The 18859-nt window shown below is 42.1% G+C and overlaps 1 protein-coding gene and 1 long non-coding RNA gene across 3 annotated transcripts in view; both read right to left on the bottom strand.

Annotated features, from left to right (window-relative positions):
* The window catches only part of LOC148364968 (uncharacterized), a 253508-nt gene extending 236573 nt beyond the window's left edge, over positions 1-16935 (bottom strand). The window contains exons 1-3 of one of the 2 annotated variants that reach the window (XR_015850403.1): positions 16796-16935; positions 16547-16718; positions 16112-16137 (exon numbers count right to left, since the gene is read on the bottom strand). This is a non-coding gene — a long non-coding RNA (uncharacterized LOC148364968). Of the gene's footprint in view, positions 1-15761; positions 16138-16546; positions 16719-16795 lie in introns of those variants that run through there. The other variant, XR_015850402.1, reaches the window with a different exon arrangement.
* Positions 2254-6449, bottom strand: tmem230b (transmembrane protein 230b). The gene is made up of 3 exons (XM_088335329.1): positions 6183-6449; positions 2915-3037; positions 2254-2834 (listed from the first exon to the last, which is right to left on the bottom strand). The coding sequence occupies exons 1-3, from the start codon at positions 6273-6275 to the stop codon at positions 2694-2696; spliced, it is 357 nt and encodes a 118-aa protein (XP_088191455.1). The 5' UTR covers positions 6276-6449; the 3' UTR covers positions 2254-2693.
* Positions 16936-18859: the final 1924 nt, after the last annotated feature.

Here is an 18859-nt window from a genome sequence, read left to right as displayed (position 1 = left end):
CTCTTGACAGGCTCTACGATGTCGCTTCCAATTTGGATGGGAGGTGGATCTGGTCCATTACCGACATACATGAACTTGGTTTTCGTCCAACTCACTTGGAGGCCAAGCCGCGCTGCCTGTTCGCTGTAACTGCCCAGAGCGTCTCTCAGCTGGCTGTAGGAAGTGCTGAGCATGATGGTGTCGTCAGCATACTCCAGGTCAGTCAGGTGGTAGTTGCCGAAAGACACTCCAGGGATGCGCTCACTAACCCTGAACATCAGATGGTCGATGATGCAATTAAAAAGGTCGGGAGCAGCCACGCAGCCTTGACGAACGCCGCTGGAGATAGTAAACCAGTCAGAGTCAATGCCGTTCATACGGACACAGCTCTCTGCGTTGCTGTAGAGCAGCTTGAACAGGGCTATGATCTTGGGTGGTGCTCCGAGAGCTTGGAGGATGTTCCACAGTGAAGAGTGGCAGACGGTGTCAAAGGCGGCCTTCAGATCAATGAAACCGATATAGAGATGCCGATCTTTACGGAATTCACGGGTCTTCTCTATCAGCAAACGGACGGCAGAGATGTGGTCCGTTGTGGAGCGGTTGGGCATAAAGCCAGCTTCTGATTGCTGGAAGGGCACGGCTGAGCAAGATCCTGGTAAAGACCTTGCCCGGGATGGAGAGTAAGGTTATACCTCTGTGGTTTCCACAGACAAACCTGTCACCCTTGCATTTCCAGAAGGGCATGATGACTCCTCTGGTCCAGTCGGTGGGCAGCTGCTCCGATTCCCACACCTGGTTGAATAGGCAGGTTAGCCACTCCACCATGCCATCACCGCCGGCCTTGAGCATCTCACCGGTAATGGCACAGATGCCGGGGGCTTTCTTGGTGTTCAGCTTCTTCAGAGCAGCTCTCACTTCCTCGGGTGTTACAGGGTCTGTGCAGCAAGCGTCGCTAGGAGGTGCCGTGTTTGCAGCCACTAGGAGGGTGGGGTCAGCCGGGATGGTGCTGTGTTGCAAGAGGAGGCTAAAGTGCTCCTTCCAGCGCGCGAGGCAGTTGGCTTCTGTCATGATGAGGTTGCCGTCTGAGTCTTTTACCAGGGCTGTCTTCATGTGTGGGCCGCTACGGGCTTGGCGCAGTAGACTGAATACGCGGCTCATGTTGTTGTTGTTGGCCGCGGACTCAAGCTGTTGGGCTTCTGCCTGCCAAAACCTCTCCCTATCTTCAGCGATGGCCACATTGTGCAGGCGGTTCAGTCTCCGATACTCCGTGAGGCCGCCTCGGAGCCGGGCCTCACGCCGCTGGTCTATGATGTTGAGTGTCCTCTCTGATATCCAGTGCTTTCTCAGGGAGGATCGCGGGCGTTCGAGGACATTGTGAGCAGACTGGAGGACACTTTCCTTGAAGGCCGCCCAGTATGTCAGCTTGTCAGGAGCCAGGGCATCGAGAGTGCGGCGGATGGAGCAACTGAAGTCTCTGGCGATGTTTGGGTCGCTGAGTCGGGAGGAGTCTGGGCGAGGCAGAGTCTTGTGCTGGTTGGCTCGGAGCTTTAGCTTGAGCTGGGCCACCAGCAGACGATGGTCTGTGTTGCCAAGCTGTGCTCCTCTGAACACCCGGCAGTTGGTTACAAACGACTTCCAGCGTCGTGATATCAGGATGTGGTCCAATGCCTTCCTGGTTCTGCCATCTGGGCTGTACCACGTCCAGTGATGGATGCGTTTCCGGGGAAACCAGGTGTCAGCAACACAGAGGTTGTTTTGGTGGCAGAGGAGGAGACGGTTGCCATTGTCGTTTGTTGTGCTGTCAACGAAGGTGGGGCCGACAGGTGAGCCGGGGGACCGATCATTGCTGGATAGAGTGGCGTTGGCATCAGTGAGGATGATGGTGACGTCATGTGGTGGGGCTTGGTCGACAGCCTGGTGGAGTTGGTCAAAGAACGCGTCCTTCGCATCCTCATCAGCGACATCGGTGGGAGCGTAGGCGACGAAAATACGGTATATTTTTTTGTATTTTCCACTAGTGCTAACTTGCATCTTACAACATACAACTTTATATGGATGTCAGTAAAGCCGTAAATACAGTACAGAATCAAGTAGTTGGTTGTGCTACAAAATTATGATTAGACATTCCCAAACCAGATTACATCATTATATATTTTGTTTGACTTTGCTCCATTGCACGCCCTGCCATATTGTGTCATTAAAAAGGATTTTAATGTAAAAAAAAAAAGGGTTGTTTGCTACAATAATTTGAATCAATCAGGAATAAATCCTATATTGTTGCTGGATGCTTTAATGAGCGACCAAACTATTAGAATGAAATTAAAACCAGGCAACAGTCAAAGCACAAAAATTATTTCCTTCACAGAGGGATATACGAGGACTTAAAGATGGGGTGCGTAGTTTAAGGTGCTCTCAAGAAATTGAAAGTTAAATATTTTCTCTAGAAGTATGTCAACAATCTCAAACTGAGTTCTAGGAGCCATTCTTCTTTATTTTCCATCGTGCCCATCTGCTTTTATCTTACTATTATCAGGCCTATTTGGGCGAAACAAACCCCTAAAAGGATGAAAAAAGAAGAGTTTATCTGAGCGTGTCTGAGAAATGCACACACATTATGTGTTACTCTTGAGCCATCTTCTGGCTTAACGTCATGAAAGCCGTGAGTTTTAAAATGCCGCACCCCATCTTTAATTATGTTTCTAATAACAAATCATTTAGTCGTCAAAGTCTGGGATATCGTCATAGGAGTATCCTGGGTATCCCTTCGATGCGTAAAAGGCTATTCGCAGGTGGTAAAATCCAGGAAGGAAAACAAGAACTCCAATGACAAGAACAGGAATGGTGCGGTCAGAGTCCTTAAAGACACAGAAAACATATCAGTCTATGTGACAAATTTTAAAAGTCATATTGCAGACTACAAAAACTAATTACTCACAGTGACTCCAAAGTATCCAACTTGAAGGAGAGAACCAATGATGATTAACAGAGTGCCGATTAGGAACAGGACCGTGGCGAGCGCTATGGCTTTGTATGGGACTTTAGGCGGACTTCTTTTGAACTGTAATGCAAGAACATTCAATTTATTGGACTTTTCTTACTTTTTGACTTTTCACACGTCATTTTGAAGCAGGTAAAATAAAAAAAAGTAAAGTAGGGTTGTATGTTTATTCTCACAGGAGTATTGTAACCAGTTTAACATTGCATTCCCCGGAAGTATGTGCGTCATGACAAACGGCAAATGCACCTGGCAGTTGAACAAGCAGTTGAGTTAAAACGAATATCAATAACCACTACAGACAGGCTTCATACACCCTTTTCATGGCCAAATTCAAACACTCTTCAAGAACTTTCAATGCCAATTTTTCTTTTTTTTCACAGTACCTTCAAAGGAAGGAATCCAGCACTAATCAAAACAACATTTTCTTGTTAACAGCTTCCAGTTGCTTCACCTTTTCACAGAGTTAGTTTACAACTAGCATTTTGTAGTCAGTTTTGTCAGGTAGTTTCTCTTGACTTATATTCTTTGAAAACACCCACGGTCTCTCTGAAAATTAGGCAGACGCAGTTGTTCTAGATTTCTGAGAAAAAAATACTCCCGTTTCCAATTGTCCTGGTAGCGGCGGCCCTCAACATTACTGGCGGGCCACAGATGATTAACTCTATGACAGAGGCCACGGAACAGTAAATTATTATCACGGGCCGTAACTGGCCCCTGGGCCAGACTTATGGTATATGGGTATCTACATCAAGGTTGTTTGACATAACTCACTGTACTGTATTTGTGTGTGATGGAGAAGAGAGTGCTGAGTGAGACGCACGCACTTGCTTCCTTACTTGTGGTACAATATTACACAGGTAAATCTCCATTTACAGTATAATGGTATAGATTGTGTGGGCCAAAGTCCGGTAGACTGGACAATTCGATGAGACTTGGGAACATGACAGGAGGAAGAAGGTATGGGTCGGTAGGTAGCCCTGCTATCCTAAGTTTCTCTAAATGGCGCTTTTTGAAGAGGTGACCCACCTGTCCGACAGCCGAACGATAAGAAAAACAAAATGATCACAGAAAATGTACTGTACTTAAGAAAAAAAATTGAAAATTGCATCAAAATCGCAATACTGGTCTTAAAAATTGCAATTAATTTTTTAATTTTTTTTCAAAATCGTGCAGCCCTAGTGCCAATGTAAGTATTTTAAAGGTACTGGTATCTGTTATCATTGCAAATTAGCTGCCTTATAATCACATTTTAATAAAGTAAACCCCTAGGATACAGCAACCCTGCCTCTTAAGATGTTATCACTTTACAGCAGGGATGTCCAACTCATTTTAGCTAGGGGCCAGCTGCTAGAAAAAAAAACTCTCACGGGGCAGGACTAGTAGATTTAAGAGAAAGAGAGGGAGAAAAAGAGAGAGAGAAGGAAAGAGAGAGAGATGAAAAGAGCAAGAGAAAAGGGGAAGAGTAAGAAAGAGACTGTATGACAGAAAAACTGAAAAAGGAGAGCACAATAGTGCGAGAGAACACAGTAGAAAGAAAGGGAGAAATAAGGAGAGGAATAGAAAGCCATAGATGGAAAAAGATAAATACATAGAGATTGAAAGAGAAAAAGATAAAACGAATTGATAGAATGCTTTGTGTTTTTTCCACCATGGTGTGATGAGCATCGATGAGAGAATTGAAGATAAATGAATCAAAGGTTCGCAAGTGGAGGAAGCTGAAAAACGAACTCCAAGATTTAAACAGTGTGTTTTACTTTGGAAAGAATACTTAAATGATCCACAACCGCTTTTCTTCCGCTGTATTTTCAAATATGCACACTTGTATGCTTGTCTGTGTTGTTTCTAAGTTCGACTCCCCTCTGCGTGTACGGGCACTTTGCTTCAGACAGAACATGTGTCGCGATCCTGGGCTTTATAATGTGTTTATTAGGGCATATTGATTGGCGTGATTAAAAAAAAAAGTAATTTTAGTGCATATTATACGATCATGAAGACATATGCAAACTTCGCCAACATCGCAGCGCTGAAAAGCACAGTTCACGCTAAGGGGAGTCAGATTAAGGCACAACAGTGGCCGCAACAAGGGGCACCCGCGCCCTTTCGTGCCTCCCATAACAGTGGGCTGGCATACAAGTTCCTGTTGACCCTTTTGTGTCCTCGGGTTACATGTAAGCAGAGCTTCTTTGCTTTAGAATGTGTGAAAACTAGGCTAAGAAGTTCACTGTGTCAGGAACTTTTAAAAGCCTTCACACTGATGTAGAATGAAAAGGAAATTCTCATGTCTATAGACAATGACGTTATCATGAACAAAATTGCAGCGACCAGTGCTTTGCTTAGGATGATTTTGATGTTTAAGTAGCCTAATTCAAATATGTGTAGAGTAGCTACTTCATAAGAGTTAGAAATTAAGTGTAAAGCCTACCACATGTTGGGAAGGCAAATGCAATTTGGATTTCAAATAATTCATACTGTACATAGGAAAATGTGTTTTCATCCATACCAAATCTTTACATACCTCTCCTTTAAATTGAAATGGTAAAGTGTTATATATATATATACAATTGAAATGAGCACTGCGGCGCAGTGGTTAGCGCGTGTGCGGCACAGTTCTAAGGTCTTGGGAACCTCCTGTGTGGGTTCAAATCCAGCTACCAGCCTACCTGTGCGGAGTTTGTATGTTCTCCCCGTGCTTGCGTGGGTTTCCTCTGGGCACTCCTGTTTCCTCCCACATTCCAAAGACATGCATTTCAGGTGCATTGGCCGGTCCAAATTGTCCCTAGGTGTGATTGAGCGAGCGAGTTGTCTGTCCCTGTGTGCCCTGCGATTGGCTGGCAACCAGTTCAGGGTGTCCCCTGCCCACTGCCCGATGATTGCTGGGATGGGCTCCAGCACCCCCACGACCCTACTGAGGATAAGCGGTGTAGCTAATGAGATGAGATAATTGAATTGTCATTTTTGTCATTGATATCAACGTGGTGAAGAATTGTATGCAACAAGATTAGTGAGTCAACAGTACATTTTGCAATTCGTATCATACCCAATTTGAAACCTGAACCGAAAATATTTTTTATAAACTATGCACTGTACAGGAAATACAAAACATTAACAATTTTTAAATCAAGACATTGACGCCTGACTCATAAGAACCCAGGCACGACGGTGTGTGCATGTCTATAAATATAACAATATATCATTGTCGTTTTACCTGCAAATCAATGTACCCATCGTCATGAGTTGCTAATCTCGAATACTTCACTTTACTGGCTGGAGCACCGTTCAGAACGCTACGAGCTGGCATCTTTAGTTTGTTCCACACCGCTTGCCTAATACTGCCAGTTAATTTCTATTACATCAACAACACAATAAGCAATAATATGGTGGATTACTGGCACTCAAATAACAAAACAAAGTCGATGTTAACATGTAAATGATTGGATTATAATTATCAGGGTTCTCCTCGCGTACCACTTCCGTGTTGTCAGTACGCATGCGCTAGATACATCCATCAATCATTTTCGGTTTACTAAAGTATTTTTGCATACTTTTAATTTGAGTGTTGTTTAGCTTATTTTAAACACATATTGTAAACACAATAATTACACAATACCACATATAAAGAAAACAATCTTTCAACAAGTTACGTACTTCTATAGATCAGCCGCTAGAATGCACTGTGGAGTCTTGAGCATCACTGTATTGACCAGCGGCGCCAATGTGCTGCACTGTGCACTGTGCAGACAGCTAAATCTTGATATAATTCATGTGTGCATGCTCATTTCCGCAGGTTCTCTGGTCAGCTTTGTTATCTCAATGCGCCCAATCTCACCAGATATCGTTTCTGTCCACGCTGTGGGATTGATAATAAATCATACGATAGTTGATGAAATTCCAGAAATTTCGTATAAAGCTGATTGAAATATTGTGGCTGCTAAATAGTCGAACTCAAATTACACGTACGTATTTCCTCCCATATAACATAAAGAAACTGATATTGCTGGTGAATAACAATTAGATATTGATTTTTTCCCCCGATTTAATGAAGTGAAACTTATGTAATGTGCATATTCGTTGAACATTTCCATTCAGAAAGTGATATTTGTCCCCAAAATATGTACCGCGTTGGCTGTTTCAACAATCAAAATGTGCTTTACTTTTTAGTATATTCTTATATATTTAGCTGAACCTGCATGCTAAAGTTGACACAATTATGTTTATCCCAGAATGCAGCACATTATATAGTACACAATTACCCGGTATATACAGTATTGGGCGCTCTTACTAAAAAAAGAGTGATTAGTCACGGTTGCTAGTTACGTCATTTAAAAAGGTAATTGTATTACCCACCAGATTAGATAGATAGATAGATACTTTATTCATCCCCGTAGGGAAATTCACACTTAGCAGTCTTCCCCGTTGTTTATTTACAGATTAACATGATGCCCTAGGGGTGCTTGTAGCGGAGTGGATGACATCACGCTAGTCCAAAATTTCGACATCCCTGCGGCAAATGGAAACCTTTTCTTTGTGAAAATCCAGGGATACACCACCTCGTGTTAGCAAGTCCGCCTCCTCTCCGATTCTCCCCGGCTTTCGTGTCTCTGTATAGTAGCGTTGAAGCCGTATAGCTCCGGGTAGCTTCGGGTGGCTACACGTTAGCGTCCGGAATGCTAAACGTGAGCCACGTTTCCGCAAAACACAGCAACTGCGCTCCCTGTGCACTTCGATGTTTTCCACCAGCACTCGATGATCTTATTTGGTCGTGAGTTCGCATTTACCATGATTGCGGATGGTACCGAAGACTTATAACGCCGCTAGCCGCTTAGCTAGCTCCGGCTCTTCTTCCATGATAGACCCCTTCATCACGCCGGCACGAGAATTCTTCAGGGCAAGGAAATTGATTCCTTGAATAAACGCATTTTCGTACGCTAAAACCCATGTCCATAGGATAGAAGTAATCCATTGATGACACCCAAAAGAAGCGTGTTACCCTGTAAGTAACTATCTAGTCACAAATTACTGTATACACCAACTTTGAACACGACCCCCCTAAAACGGCCTAAAATTAGCCCTATAACAAAATAAATAGAATAAAAACATGTCGACAACCTGTGGAAGCAGTGGACCCTTCATATTTCTTGTCTTGTGCAATCTTCAGAGCTTGCAAACTAACACAGCCGATACACTCCATGTCAATTTTGTCTTTTAACTTCAAATCACTCAAATATTTCCTTCTCCATTTCTGGGAAATGTCCAAGACATTATCCTTTTCCTCCAGGCATAGATTATCGCAAAAATATTTGTACGAATTAAAACTGTTACGATTTGGTGGTAGTGTTGTTGATGGACCCATGTGGGGGAGGCATGCACTGCACGAAGAGGTTCTCAAAAACAGGACAGCATTTATTAACAAAATCATGACCAAAGTTCCAAACAAACAAGTAGGCATTAAACAACTAACAAAATGCCCTACAAAAAAAAAAACAGAAACAAAAAACAAACTTGACAACGTTCAAATTAGAAACTGCAATGAGCTGAGTAACAAAGAAACAGACAAACAAACAAACAAACCTGGCATGGTGGTGGAATCAAATGACAAAGAGGATGACAGAAAAACTCAAAATGACCTGACAAAGTTTGCTGAACAAAAATGTACATTCAAAGGTTCAGGATAATTGGGCACAGGAGTGTGATTATTGGACACGCCTGTGCCCAGTTTAAAAGACCAGTTGAGAATCTATGGTGGTATGAGGTAGGTCAGACCCTAAAAAACCATCAAAATTTAGTGCCCTTTTACCACATATTATGTGCTCAATTTCGCCCCATTGATTTTGTTGTTCCTGTATAAGCCACACCTCGCGCGCGATGCCTACTGATGACACAACCAAATATGCAGATATAAACCGCCCCCTGATTTCAGTATTTTGTTTTATTTTCTGTAAATACCGCTTGGATGTGCATGATTAAAAATATAATCGTGTTGCAATTGTGTAATCACAAGACACCAAATATTTTTCAAGGATTTGTAGTTCCATGATTGAGTGCTTGGCCGTCCAGAATTATCACAGTTATTAATCAGAGGCAACTTTCAACAAGACTAGTCAATGAAGGCAAGGTAAATTTTGCAAGCTGTGTGTTCATGATTGTGATACGCTGGTATATTCTGTCAGTCAAACAACGTGCGTTTTGCACAATTGCCAACCAAGACTTGACGTAATGCGACAGCTACTAGCTTTAGCAGCTTGTTAAATTGAAAATAAATTAAATCATACTCAGAGGAAAGTCAGAAGAGTGCAAATAAATGGTGATCACCAGTGGATTGTTATCGCATTTGGGAATTGACTGAGGCGGCTTCGTGAGAGAAAGGTCCGGCCTGCTACGGCTGGTCTAACAACTCTTTTAAGACACCTCTCAGGCAGAGCGCTCGTCTAGGGACTGAAAGGTTGCAGGTTTGATTCCCGGCTCCTCCCAGTTAAATTTCAAACTGTCCTTGGGCAAGACACTGGACCCCTAATGCCCCAATACGCATGCAGGTGCCTTGCATGGCTGTAGTCGTTATCAGTGTGTGTGTGTGTGAATGGGTAAGTGTGAAGGACATTGTAAAGCGCTTTGGGAGGTCTTCAGTGACTAAAAAAATGTTATGTAAATGCAGATCAGTGACCTTTCTCCTGCAAAAGCTGATCCATTAACCATGAAACGAATGACCTTGAGCTACAACTCGTGGGAAACCGCTAAATTACTGACTCTTGTATTTTAATCATCGTGCAGATCCGGCTGAAGTCGCGGTTACCAGATGCTAGCATGTAGCGATCCAGCTGCTCTTAAAATTGCTTTCTTACTCTGAAAGGAGAAGCCTTCAATATTATTATACTTTTGTGAAATGATAACATAGACCATTTATTCAACTGCAATTCTGTTTTTATTTGTTGTTCTATAGTTGTTATTTTGTTACAATCGTATACTCTTAGTTGGTAATGATGCCGTCTCAAGGTAAGTTTGCATGTCACTATCATTAAGTTTTCAGGAAAAGGAAAACTTGTAGAGAAATGTACTTCTCCTTTAAAATCAAAAATTCCATTTAAATTGCAATGCAGGTATCAAAAATTGCATTTAGATTTATTTTTTTCAAAATCGTACAACCCTAATGAGTAAATACGTTAGAGAGAATATCAGAATATTAGCAGGGAGAGATCACGTGCTTGAGACGGCCCCACCGTAACTATTTACCGTAAATTTCGGACTAAAAGCCGTGACTTGCCACAAGCTTTCAACCCTGCTGCTTATGAAGTGATGCGGCTAATTTATGCTTTTTTATCTAACGGCTTTAACGGTGGGGGGGGGGGCATTAAAAGTAAGAGTGAGACAGGTGGAATATATGTGTCGAGAAAGGCGCTTTTAATGTAACTTCATGCTTTGAGCATGAATAAAACTAGCATGGAAAAGGTTTCAATCGAAAGGGGAGTGCAAACTACCATATTGGGAATCATTTAATGAGTCTGTTCATTTGTAAACAAAAACAATGTGCCGAAATAAACGGATCACCAGAAGCAACGTCCAACGAGGTAGAAATGTTTAAGGCGGATTCCTATTCATCTTTTGGCGCATTATCATGTGTTTTTGAATACATATTTTACACAGTTGGATTTTATGTATTGTCCTTGATTTAACAAAGCCATTTTTGCAGACATTCAAAGAAGGTGAAGACGACCAGGGGACGTAATGGTAAGTTACTCTGGCTTTATAGTTTTCTGGTTTCTCGTTTCAGACTGACAATGATGTTTTTCTGAAGAGTATATTTTGAAACGGTCATCATATCTTGAATCCCAAGATTTTAAGCTTTCTGAGGATTTGTGGAATGACGTATTTCAAAGACTTGTGACATCGTACAGACACGTATTTGATAATCAAAAGCCCAGCAGCCCGCCGGCGGGCTGTCGGAACGTTGAGGGGTTAAGGTACTGTTTTTTTATCAAAACCCTTTCTGTGTACCGTCTTTCTTTGTAAATATCTCATGTTTAAATGTGGGCTCATGCGGTTTATAGTCAGGTGCGGCTTATGTATGTACAAACTTTTTTCTTTAAAACTGTACTTGGTGCGGCTTACCCAAAAAAGCAATTGCGTTCCAGAAACGTGTTCCATCGTAATGCGTTACTCCCAACACTGTATATTGTAGCTGACCCAGAGAGCCATAAAGGCAATAATATTTAGTTTTTGTTTGGGAGAGAGCCACACCATATGTTTTAGGACAAAATTAACCAAAACAGCATTTTTGTCCTAAATCAGGGGTGTCAAACTCATTTCAACTCGGGGGCCACACGATAGAACAAACATTCTGTCGGGGGCCGGACTAGTAGAATAAAGAGAAAGAAAAAGAGAGATAAAAAAATGAGACAAAGAGGGAGGGAAAAGGAGAGAGGGTGGGACAAAGAAAGAGAGAGAGGGAGAGAGCGTGAGAAACAAAAGAGATAGAAGAGAAGTCGTTAGAGAGGGGGAAAGAAAGGGAGAGGAAGAAAGGAATCCAAAGAGAAATAGAAATACAGAAGGAGAGAAAAGAGAAAAGAAAGCGCGAAGGGTAGGAAGAGAGAAAGAGAAAAAAAGGAAAAAAGAAGTTAGAGCAAAATAAGTTAAAAAGACACAGAGAGATAAAGAGACAAAGAACAACAAAGAGACAGAGAGTGGGAGAAAAGGGGTGGAAAAGAGAGAGAGAGAGAGATAAATAAATACAAGTACAGTGTCTTTGTGAGAGGCAGCTGGCATTGGAAACATCAAGTTGACATATTTCAACCTGCAGCTTGTTTTTCTCTTGCGCTTCTCTGAGTGTTGTCTCGCGGGCCGGATTCAATCCCTCAGCGGGCCTGATCTGGCCCGCGGGCTGCCTGTTTGACACCTGTGTCCTAAATAATGGTCTCAAAACAAAGTGCAAGCAAAGTTATTTTGTAAAACTGTGACAAAGAAGGATACAGACATATTTACCTTCAGTGCAGGCTGAACTGGGCAAAGGAAGAGTGTGTGTGTCCTGTGTATACAGGTCCTTCTAAAAAAATAGCAGATTGTTAAAAGTTCATTATTTCCAAAGTGTAACGATGAAAATAAAACTTAAGTATATTTTAGACTCATTGCATACCAACTGAATATTTTAGGCCTTTTATTGTTTTATTGTCAATGATTTTGACATAGAGGTTGTCACGCACCAGGAACGGAGACGGGACCCAATAGCGCTCGTTTTCTCAGTTTTTATTGGTAAAAGAGGGAGAAAAAGGCTTGCTTCCACGATCCGCAGATCGAAGAACACGGAGAGCAGGTGGCGGGAACGCGGAAGTGGAACTTCCGTGTCAAACGAGGTGGATCGGAGACAGGCGGGAATAGCACGTCGTTGGCTGGAGCTGGAGATCAAAGGCGGTGTCGAGTTCGTAAGCGAGGTCGGTAGCAGGAGGCAGGCAGGTAACGGGGCAAAACAGGTCAGGTAACAGGCGGGCAGAACGGGCAAAGTCAGGTCCGGAAACTGGTCGGTAACAAAGATCAGGCAGGGAAAAGACGTAGCAAAAAACGGAGTCGGACGAGAAGGCCACAGGTCGCAACGATCTGACAGCCACCAAGAGGAAGCCGGGGGTTTAAAAAGGGAGTGTCCACCATTCAGCTGTCCGGGCTGTTGGCACCAATTAAGCCGCCGCAGCTGCGCTCAATCAGCAATCATGAAAGAGGTAATGATAACCGAAAATTTGTATCTCAAAAAATTAGCATACCATGAAAAGGTGCTCTAAACGAGCTACTGACCTAATCATCTGCTGACTTGTACACACCTACAAATGATTCCCAAGGCTGTTAAAAACTCCCATCCTGATGCATTACTATAAAACCGCAATCATGGGTAAGACTGCTGTCCTGTCTACTGTCCAGAAGGCCACCATTGACACCCTCAAGCAAGAGGGTAAGACACAAAAATAAATCTCTGAGGGAATAGACTGTTCCCAGAGTGCTGTATCAAGGTACCTCAGTGGAAAGTCTGTGAGAATGAAAAAGTGTGGCAGAAAATGCTGCACAACCAGAAAAGATGACCTGATTCTGTGGGGAATTGTGGAGAACGGCCGATTCCAGACCTTGGGGGACCTGAGGAAGCATTGGACATAGTCTGGAGTAGAAGCATCCAGAGCCACATGTCTTGATTAAAGTATTTTAAACTATCAAAAAAATATATATATAATTAACTAAAAGTTGTGTGTAGCCACCCTTCAGAATAACCCCAAAAAAGTTTGTTTATCCGTTTTTCTGATATAATAATCTAAAAACATGTGTAGTACTACAAAAGTTCAAGACAAAGTTTAAAAAGAATAGACTCGGCTCTTTATCTTAATTTTAATTTATTGAGTATCCAAATTTGGCGACAATATGTATATATAGTATAAAAAAAAACATTTTCAATGGATTAGTGGTACAGTCATGGCGGCGCCCTGTTCGGCTGCGGCTACATCGGCTCGCTACCGTTTTTTACACTTCGGTCATAAAACCCAGTCTTCGACTCAGTTTTGACGGCGAACAAAGTCAACTCAAACCGCAGATTAAAATACGATCGCAGTTTTTTTGCTGGATATGCGATCATCCAGAAATCAAGCGCTCGGTGCTACGACCACTCGGGAGTGTTTACTTAGCCTCGGACTGCTACGTCAACAAGAACCAGCGGCCTACAAAGCAGCGAAGCAGAGTGGCAAGAGAGCGGTGTGACCGGAGGAGGAAGCGAGGTTGTCGGGCCGGGCCAACCGCTAGGCTAAAGGCTAAACCCTTCAAAACGCCTCTCCCATCCATTTTCCTCTCCAGCGTTCGCTCTCTGGACAATAAACTGGACAATTTACAACTGGAACTAACATCGAACCGCGAGATGACGAACTGCTGCGCTATAATTCTGACGAAGACATGGTTAAACTTATCTATCCCGGCTGACGCTCAAGGAAACTGTGCGGGTCAGATGTATCGACATTTCATTCTGTATACACATGTACACGAATGACAATGAAGTATATCTGAATCTGAATCTGAATTACACAAGAGCTTGATCATGTCAAACACAATCAAGTTTAAACTTTCAAACACAGCTAATGTTTGCACATTTTTCCCAATAGGTAAAGCTACAGTATGAATATTTAAAGCTGTTGTTGCGGTCAATGGAGCGCTGACCCTGCGATCCCCACCTCCCTTTGCCCAGCTAGTCTTAGAAAATTAGGCTGTCACATAGACAAATTTAGGCCCAATCCCATTCTTCGCACTTTCACTCGCTATGTGCCCTAGTCACTCGGTTTGCGCGTTCACGTGAAAATGGGGTGTGTCCTGATACTCTCAAGACCGAGGCAGAAGTGCCCTCAAACCATGTCGTAACCACTTCAAGACCGAGGGGGCTCCCGACCTCACTTGGCAGCGAAGTGACTACCCAGAAGGCTTTGCGAATTCTCAATATCAACAAACATGCCCGAAAAGGAACCGCACAAATGTAAGTAGTTTTCCACAACCACGCATGTATTTGCAACAGAATGTATTGAGATATCTTAGTTAGACGTAAATGCAATAGAAAATTGTATATTTGCGTTAAAACACGAACATTGCAAAATCGCTACTTTACGAAGTGCACTAATCTACCAAGGGAGCTGGCAAAAAAAATCTTCACGCTACAAACTGTAAAGTAGGATAACTGTGCAGAAAATCACGGTTCAGCCCATCCCTGTTTTTATCTTAAACGAGTCGTGCTTTTACATTTACAAGGTCAGTCGCTAAAGGAGCATAGTCAGAATAACGTTCTGTACATAAGCGCTTGTTTAGTGCACACAATTTCGGGTGTCGTGTTTTATTTACAATATGATTCTTTCATGTGAGATCAGAATGCATTAGTTTTCATCATGCATTATGAGTAATGTCTCCGAATTTCACGTGGAAATACAGTTGAAACAAACTATCACATAGTCCACTGCCTTCTCTGTAAACAAATATTAAGTAAACTAATTACCTTCTCAAAATGTTGTCCAAATGTGGAGACAATTCTATAGCATATGTGTTGCTGGCCAACAGAAAGCTCATACAGCCATAAGAATAACATGTCAATTTTGTGTATCTATTCACTATCAAATAATTATCCAGAACACATCCTATAATTTTCTGTCTCACATCAACTTGTTGAGCATCCTATACACAGTTGTTTTTGTACAATACATCAGCATTAAGTAATTCTTGTTTTTTTCCACCCAACCTAAAGGCCACTGTAGAACATCCCGTGGAAGAGCTGGTCACCATCACTGCTACCACGCCATCCACACCACCGGGCACGTCGTTGGCACCTTCTAATCGGGCGCCAAACCCCAAATCACCCAGAAAAAAAAGGAAGCACGATACACTCCTTGACTTTTTGAAAGCGGAGTCTGCCGGAGTGAAGAAAAGGCTCGAAGAAACTGTGGCCAAAACTGAGCGGTTCCCGTCCTTTTTGGGAAGCTCGTGGACAAATTTCCAGAACAGTGACATCTCTGCAATGTTTCCCTTTGTTTTATAAAAGTAAAATATATTTTTTTTAATTAAGAACTCAATGAAGTTCCAGTTTGTGTTTTCCAGCTTCATGGAAGTATTGGTATATTTTTGTTAAAATTTGTGACACATTATTTATTTACTATTATGTATTTTGGCCCAATGTGAGTTTGTTTTTCTGAAAGTAAAATATTATTTAAGCTTGAGTGATTTGTAGTTGTTTTCTGTCCAACAGTCACATAGTTCACACACAGTATCTCACATCATTATGAAATAAACCACCAAGGTGTTACTCAAAATGAAGATGTTTATTGAATAGTAATGCAGAAAAGCACATAATGCAAATGTGGGTCTGACTTAAAGAGCCTAAAATATGGCTTTTGGGCAATTTATTCCATATTAACTGTGGACAATTCTTTGTACGGTGGACCTGGGAACCCTGAAGACCCGTGACACCACACGGTAGGACAGAGCGTGGACCAGCCAGTACACGTAGATCAGGACCTCCAGCCATGGCCCTGTTCCCTCTTTAGCAGCTCCTGCAGGGCCCACATGACCTTCTTGCTCAATCTTAAGTCCTGAATGAGTTCTGACTCCACATCCAACCATAAGCACAGGATGGGAACATTCCTGTCCAACCTGTCCACGCTTATGGGACAGCCACTCTGGAACACAATAGATAACAAATCAATTTAGACATAAATGTGGGCATAGAAAAGAAAAAGTAACTGTGATGTAAGCATCATGAAAAAATGTTGAAATTACCTTTTTATATTCAATGACAACTCTTTTGAATTAAATTCCTTATGAACTAAGGTTTTTGGGTCGTACAGGGAAGTTTGGTGACGATATTATGTCAGCTTAAGGGTCAGGTGGACTGTTCTTGTGTTTGTTTACGTTTCGTCATGTCACAGATTCAAGACCCCTACAATGTGTCATAAAGTGGCATTAAGATACTAATAAGTAGATTGCCATTTATGTCTACACAAACTAGGGTATTATGTGAACGTGCATTGTATGTTAACTCTTACTGTATTTGACCGAACGGTTCATTTTTTTAATGAGTGTACGTACCTTGTAAAGATGAATCAGCACTACATAGCGCCGAAGCTGTCTTCAGTTCAGTATAGCACATTTCTCCTCCGTTGATTGGAGACACGGAAAAGATGAAGAGCTTTCAGGCAATCGGTAATAACACAGCAGTAGCGGGCATTTTCAACGTTGCACGAACTCTCCAACTGACACTCTACAGGTTGAGACTCGAGTTGTTTACATGTGACGTAGACCAATACGTCACTGAGGTCTACAGCCAATTAATATTACCGCCATCTCCTGGACAGGGGTGGAACCTTGCAAGTCTTGTCCAAACCATCTCCTTTTTGCACTCCGCTCGCGGAGGGCACTCCTCTATCGAGGGACCTCACTGGAGGGTTCTCAGGGCCGAGTGAGAGAAATGGGATTGGGCCAAAGCCTCTCCTGTAGGCAGAATTCAGATTGCTGCCTTTCTCTTTTAGGAGCTATCATTATGGTCCGAGCTCCTGGGCAATCAATGATAAATGTCCGAAGGTTCATAAAGAAACCGGAGGCTACCAACAATGTTCCCTGATAGCTTCCACACGCAGGTCTGAGCGTTCACACAAATTTTGTGAGCATTGCTTAGAACAATGGTGAGCGACATCAATCCCAAGTGTGGCAACCAAATCATTATAAAACATGTCCAAAACCTAAATCAAGTTACGTTTTGCTGAGTTTTCAGCAAAGCTACTTTTTTTTTTTTTTTTACATTTTAATGAATTGACTAACCTACTATCGGGAACACAAGTAGTTTTTACAACAACTTTTACATGAGATTTCCATTTTTTTTTAAAAGTATACATAATACTTACACTTGGGATGACTTAGTCAGTTGCACAATAAAGAATTGTATTTAATCACACTTTTAGTGGAAGTACAATGTTGGCAAAAAGATTGACATTATATATATTTGCGTTTGCTTTTTCTCATTTTTTTCCTGCTTTTTTTTCTTTTCTCTCTTTTACCTTTTTTTTCCATTTTTTCTTAGCATTTTGCTTCTTTCTCATTTTAGTCCTTTTTTTGCTTTCTTATTTTTTCTATTTATTTATTTTTTTCTGCAATTTTACTACTGAATTCGTAGTTTTGAGCCCTGATTTTTATGCACTGGCTAGAGTCTCGTATGTGCGGAGAAAGTCTGGCCAGTGAGCAATTGCGCACGCACACTGTTGAGAGGGAACACCAGTATTTCCTCAACAGTGATAATACACCAAATGCATATCTGTATTCGAAATGACTCTTAAGCAATCATGAGGGTGCAGCACACCTTATCCCTTTACGACACTTTGGGTGGCAACTGAACATCTGCAAACTGAGGATCAACACAGCTTCCTGGAAAGTGTAAGGATAAAAGGAGCAGTGTGCAATTTCGTTGAACGAACCTCGCCTGGATACTTTCAGCAAGGTCGCAGGGGTCGAGACAAACGATATAATCACTGGAAAAAGTAGACAACGACAAGCAAAACATGTCGGGAAAGGCGGTTAGGCGTCATAAACAAGGCTGTAAACAAGGTTATAAAGAACATTTGCTATTTTCACACTACACTCTCGAGGGGAACATAAGCCACCAAATCCTCCATTTATGTTTCATTTCCCCATGGTGTTGCAGGTAGAACATTTAGTATGAATCATCATGTGTATGAGGCCACATGGACAACCTGTATAAGGTATACTTAAAAATCAAAGCGCTAATACAGGAGTCTAGAACCTGTGGCTCGCGAGCCATCTATGGCAATTTTCATGAGTACATATGGATCAAAGATAAAATACTACTCATGCAAACCTCATCTAAAACGTTCCAACACTGAATTGTAAGATCATGGCTGGAACACACACGAGTGATGTTGTGCTGGGGCCAGATGACTTTTGGTCCAGTATATAAAGGGCACAGTTTTATTTACAGTTTCCAGTCAAGGTGTCACATCAACAGACCCCATTTTGGCTGGAAAGCGTTTGTGGAAAAACGAATTAGTGGGTGTGCAAAATTATTCAGCACCATTGAGTCAATACTTTGTAACACCACCTTTTGCTGTGATTACAGCTGCAAGTCGCTTTGGGTATCTCTTTATCAGTTTTGCAAATCGAGAAACTGATATTTTTGCCCGTTCCTCCCTGCAAAACAGCTTGAGCTCAGTGAGGTTGAAAGGAAAGCGTTTTTTAACAGCAGTTTTCACTTCTTTCCACAGATTCTCAATTGGATTGAGGTCTGGACTTTGACTTGGCCATTCTAACACCTTGATATGTTTTTTGATGAACCATTCCATTGTAGCTTTTGCTTTATGTTTTGGATCATTGTCCTATTGGAAGACAAATCTC

The sequence above is a fragment of the Urocampus carinirostris genome, chromosome 5, assembly GCF_059441175.1.
Source record: "Urocampus carinirostris isolate Australia breed hairy pipefish chromosome 5, RoL_Ucar_1.0, whole genome shotgun sequence".
In the NCBI taxonomy this organism is placed as follows: domain Eukaryota; kingdom Metazoa; phylum Chordata; class Actinopteri; order Syngnathiformes; family Syngnathidae; genus Urocampus; species Urocampus carinirostris.
The sequence above is the reverse complement of the archived record's forward strand: the minus strand, read 5'-3'. Positions and strand labels throughout refer to the sequence as shown.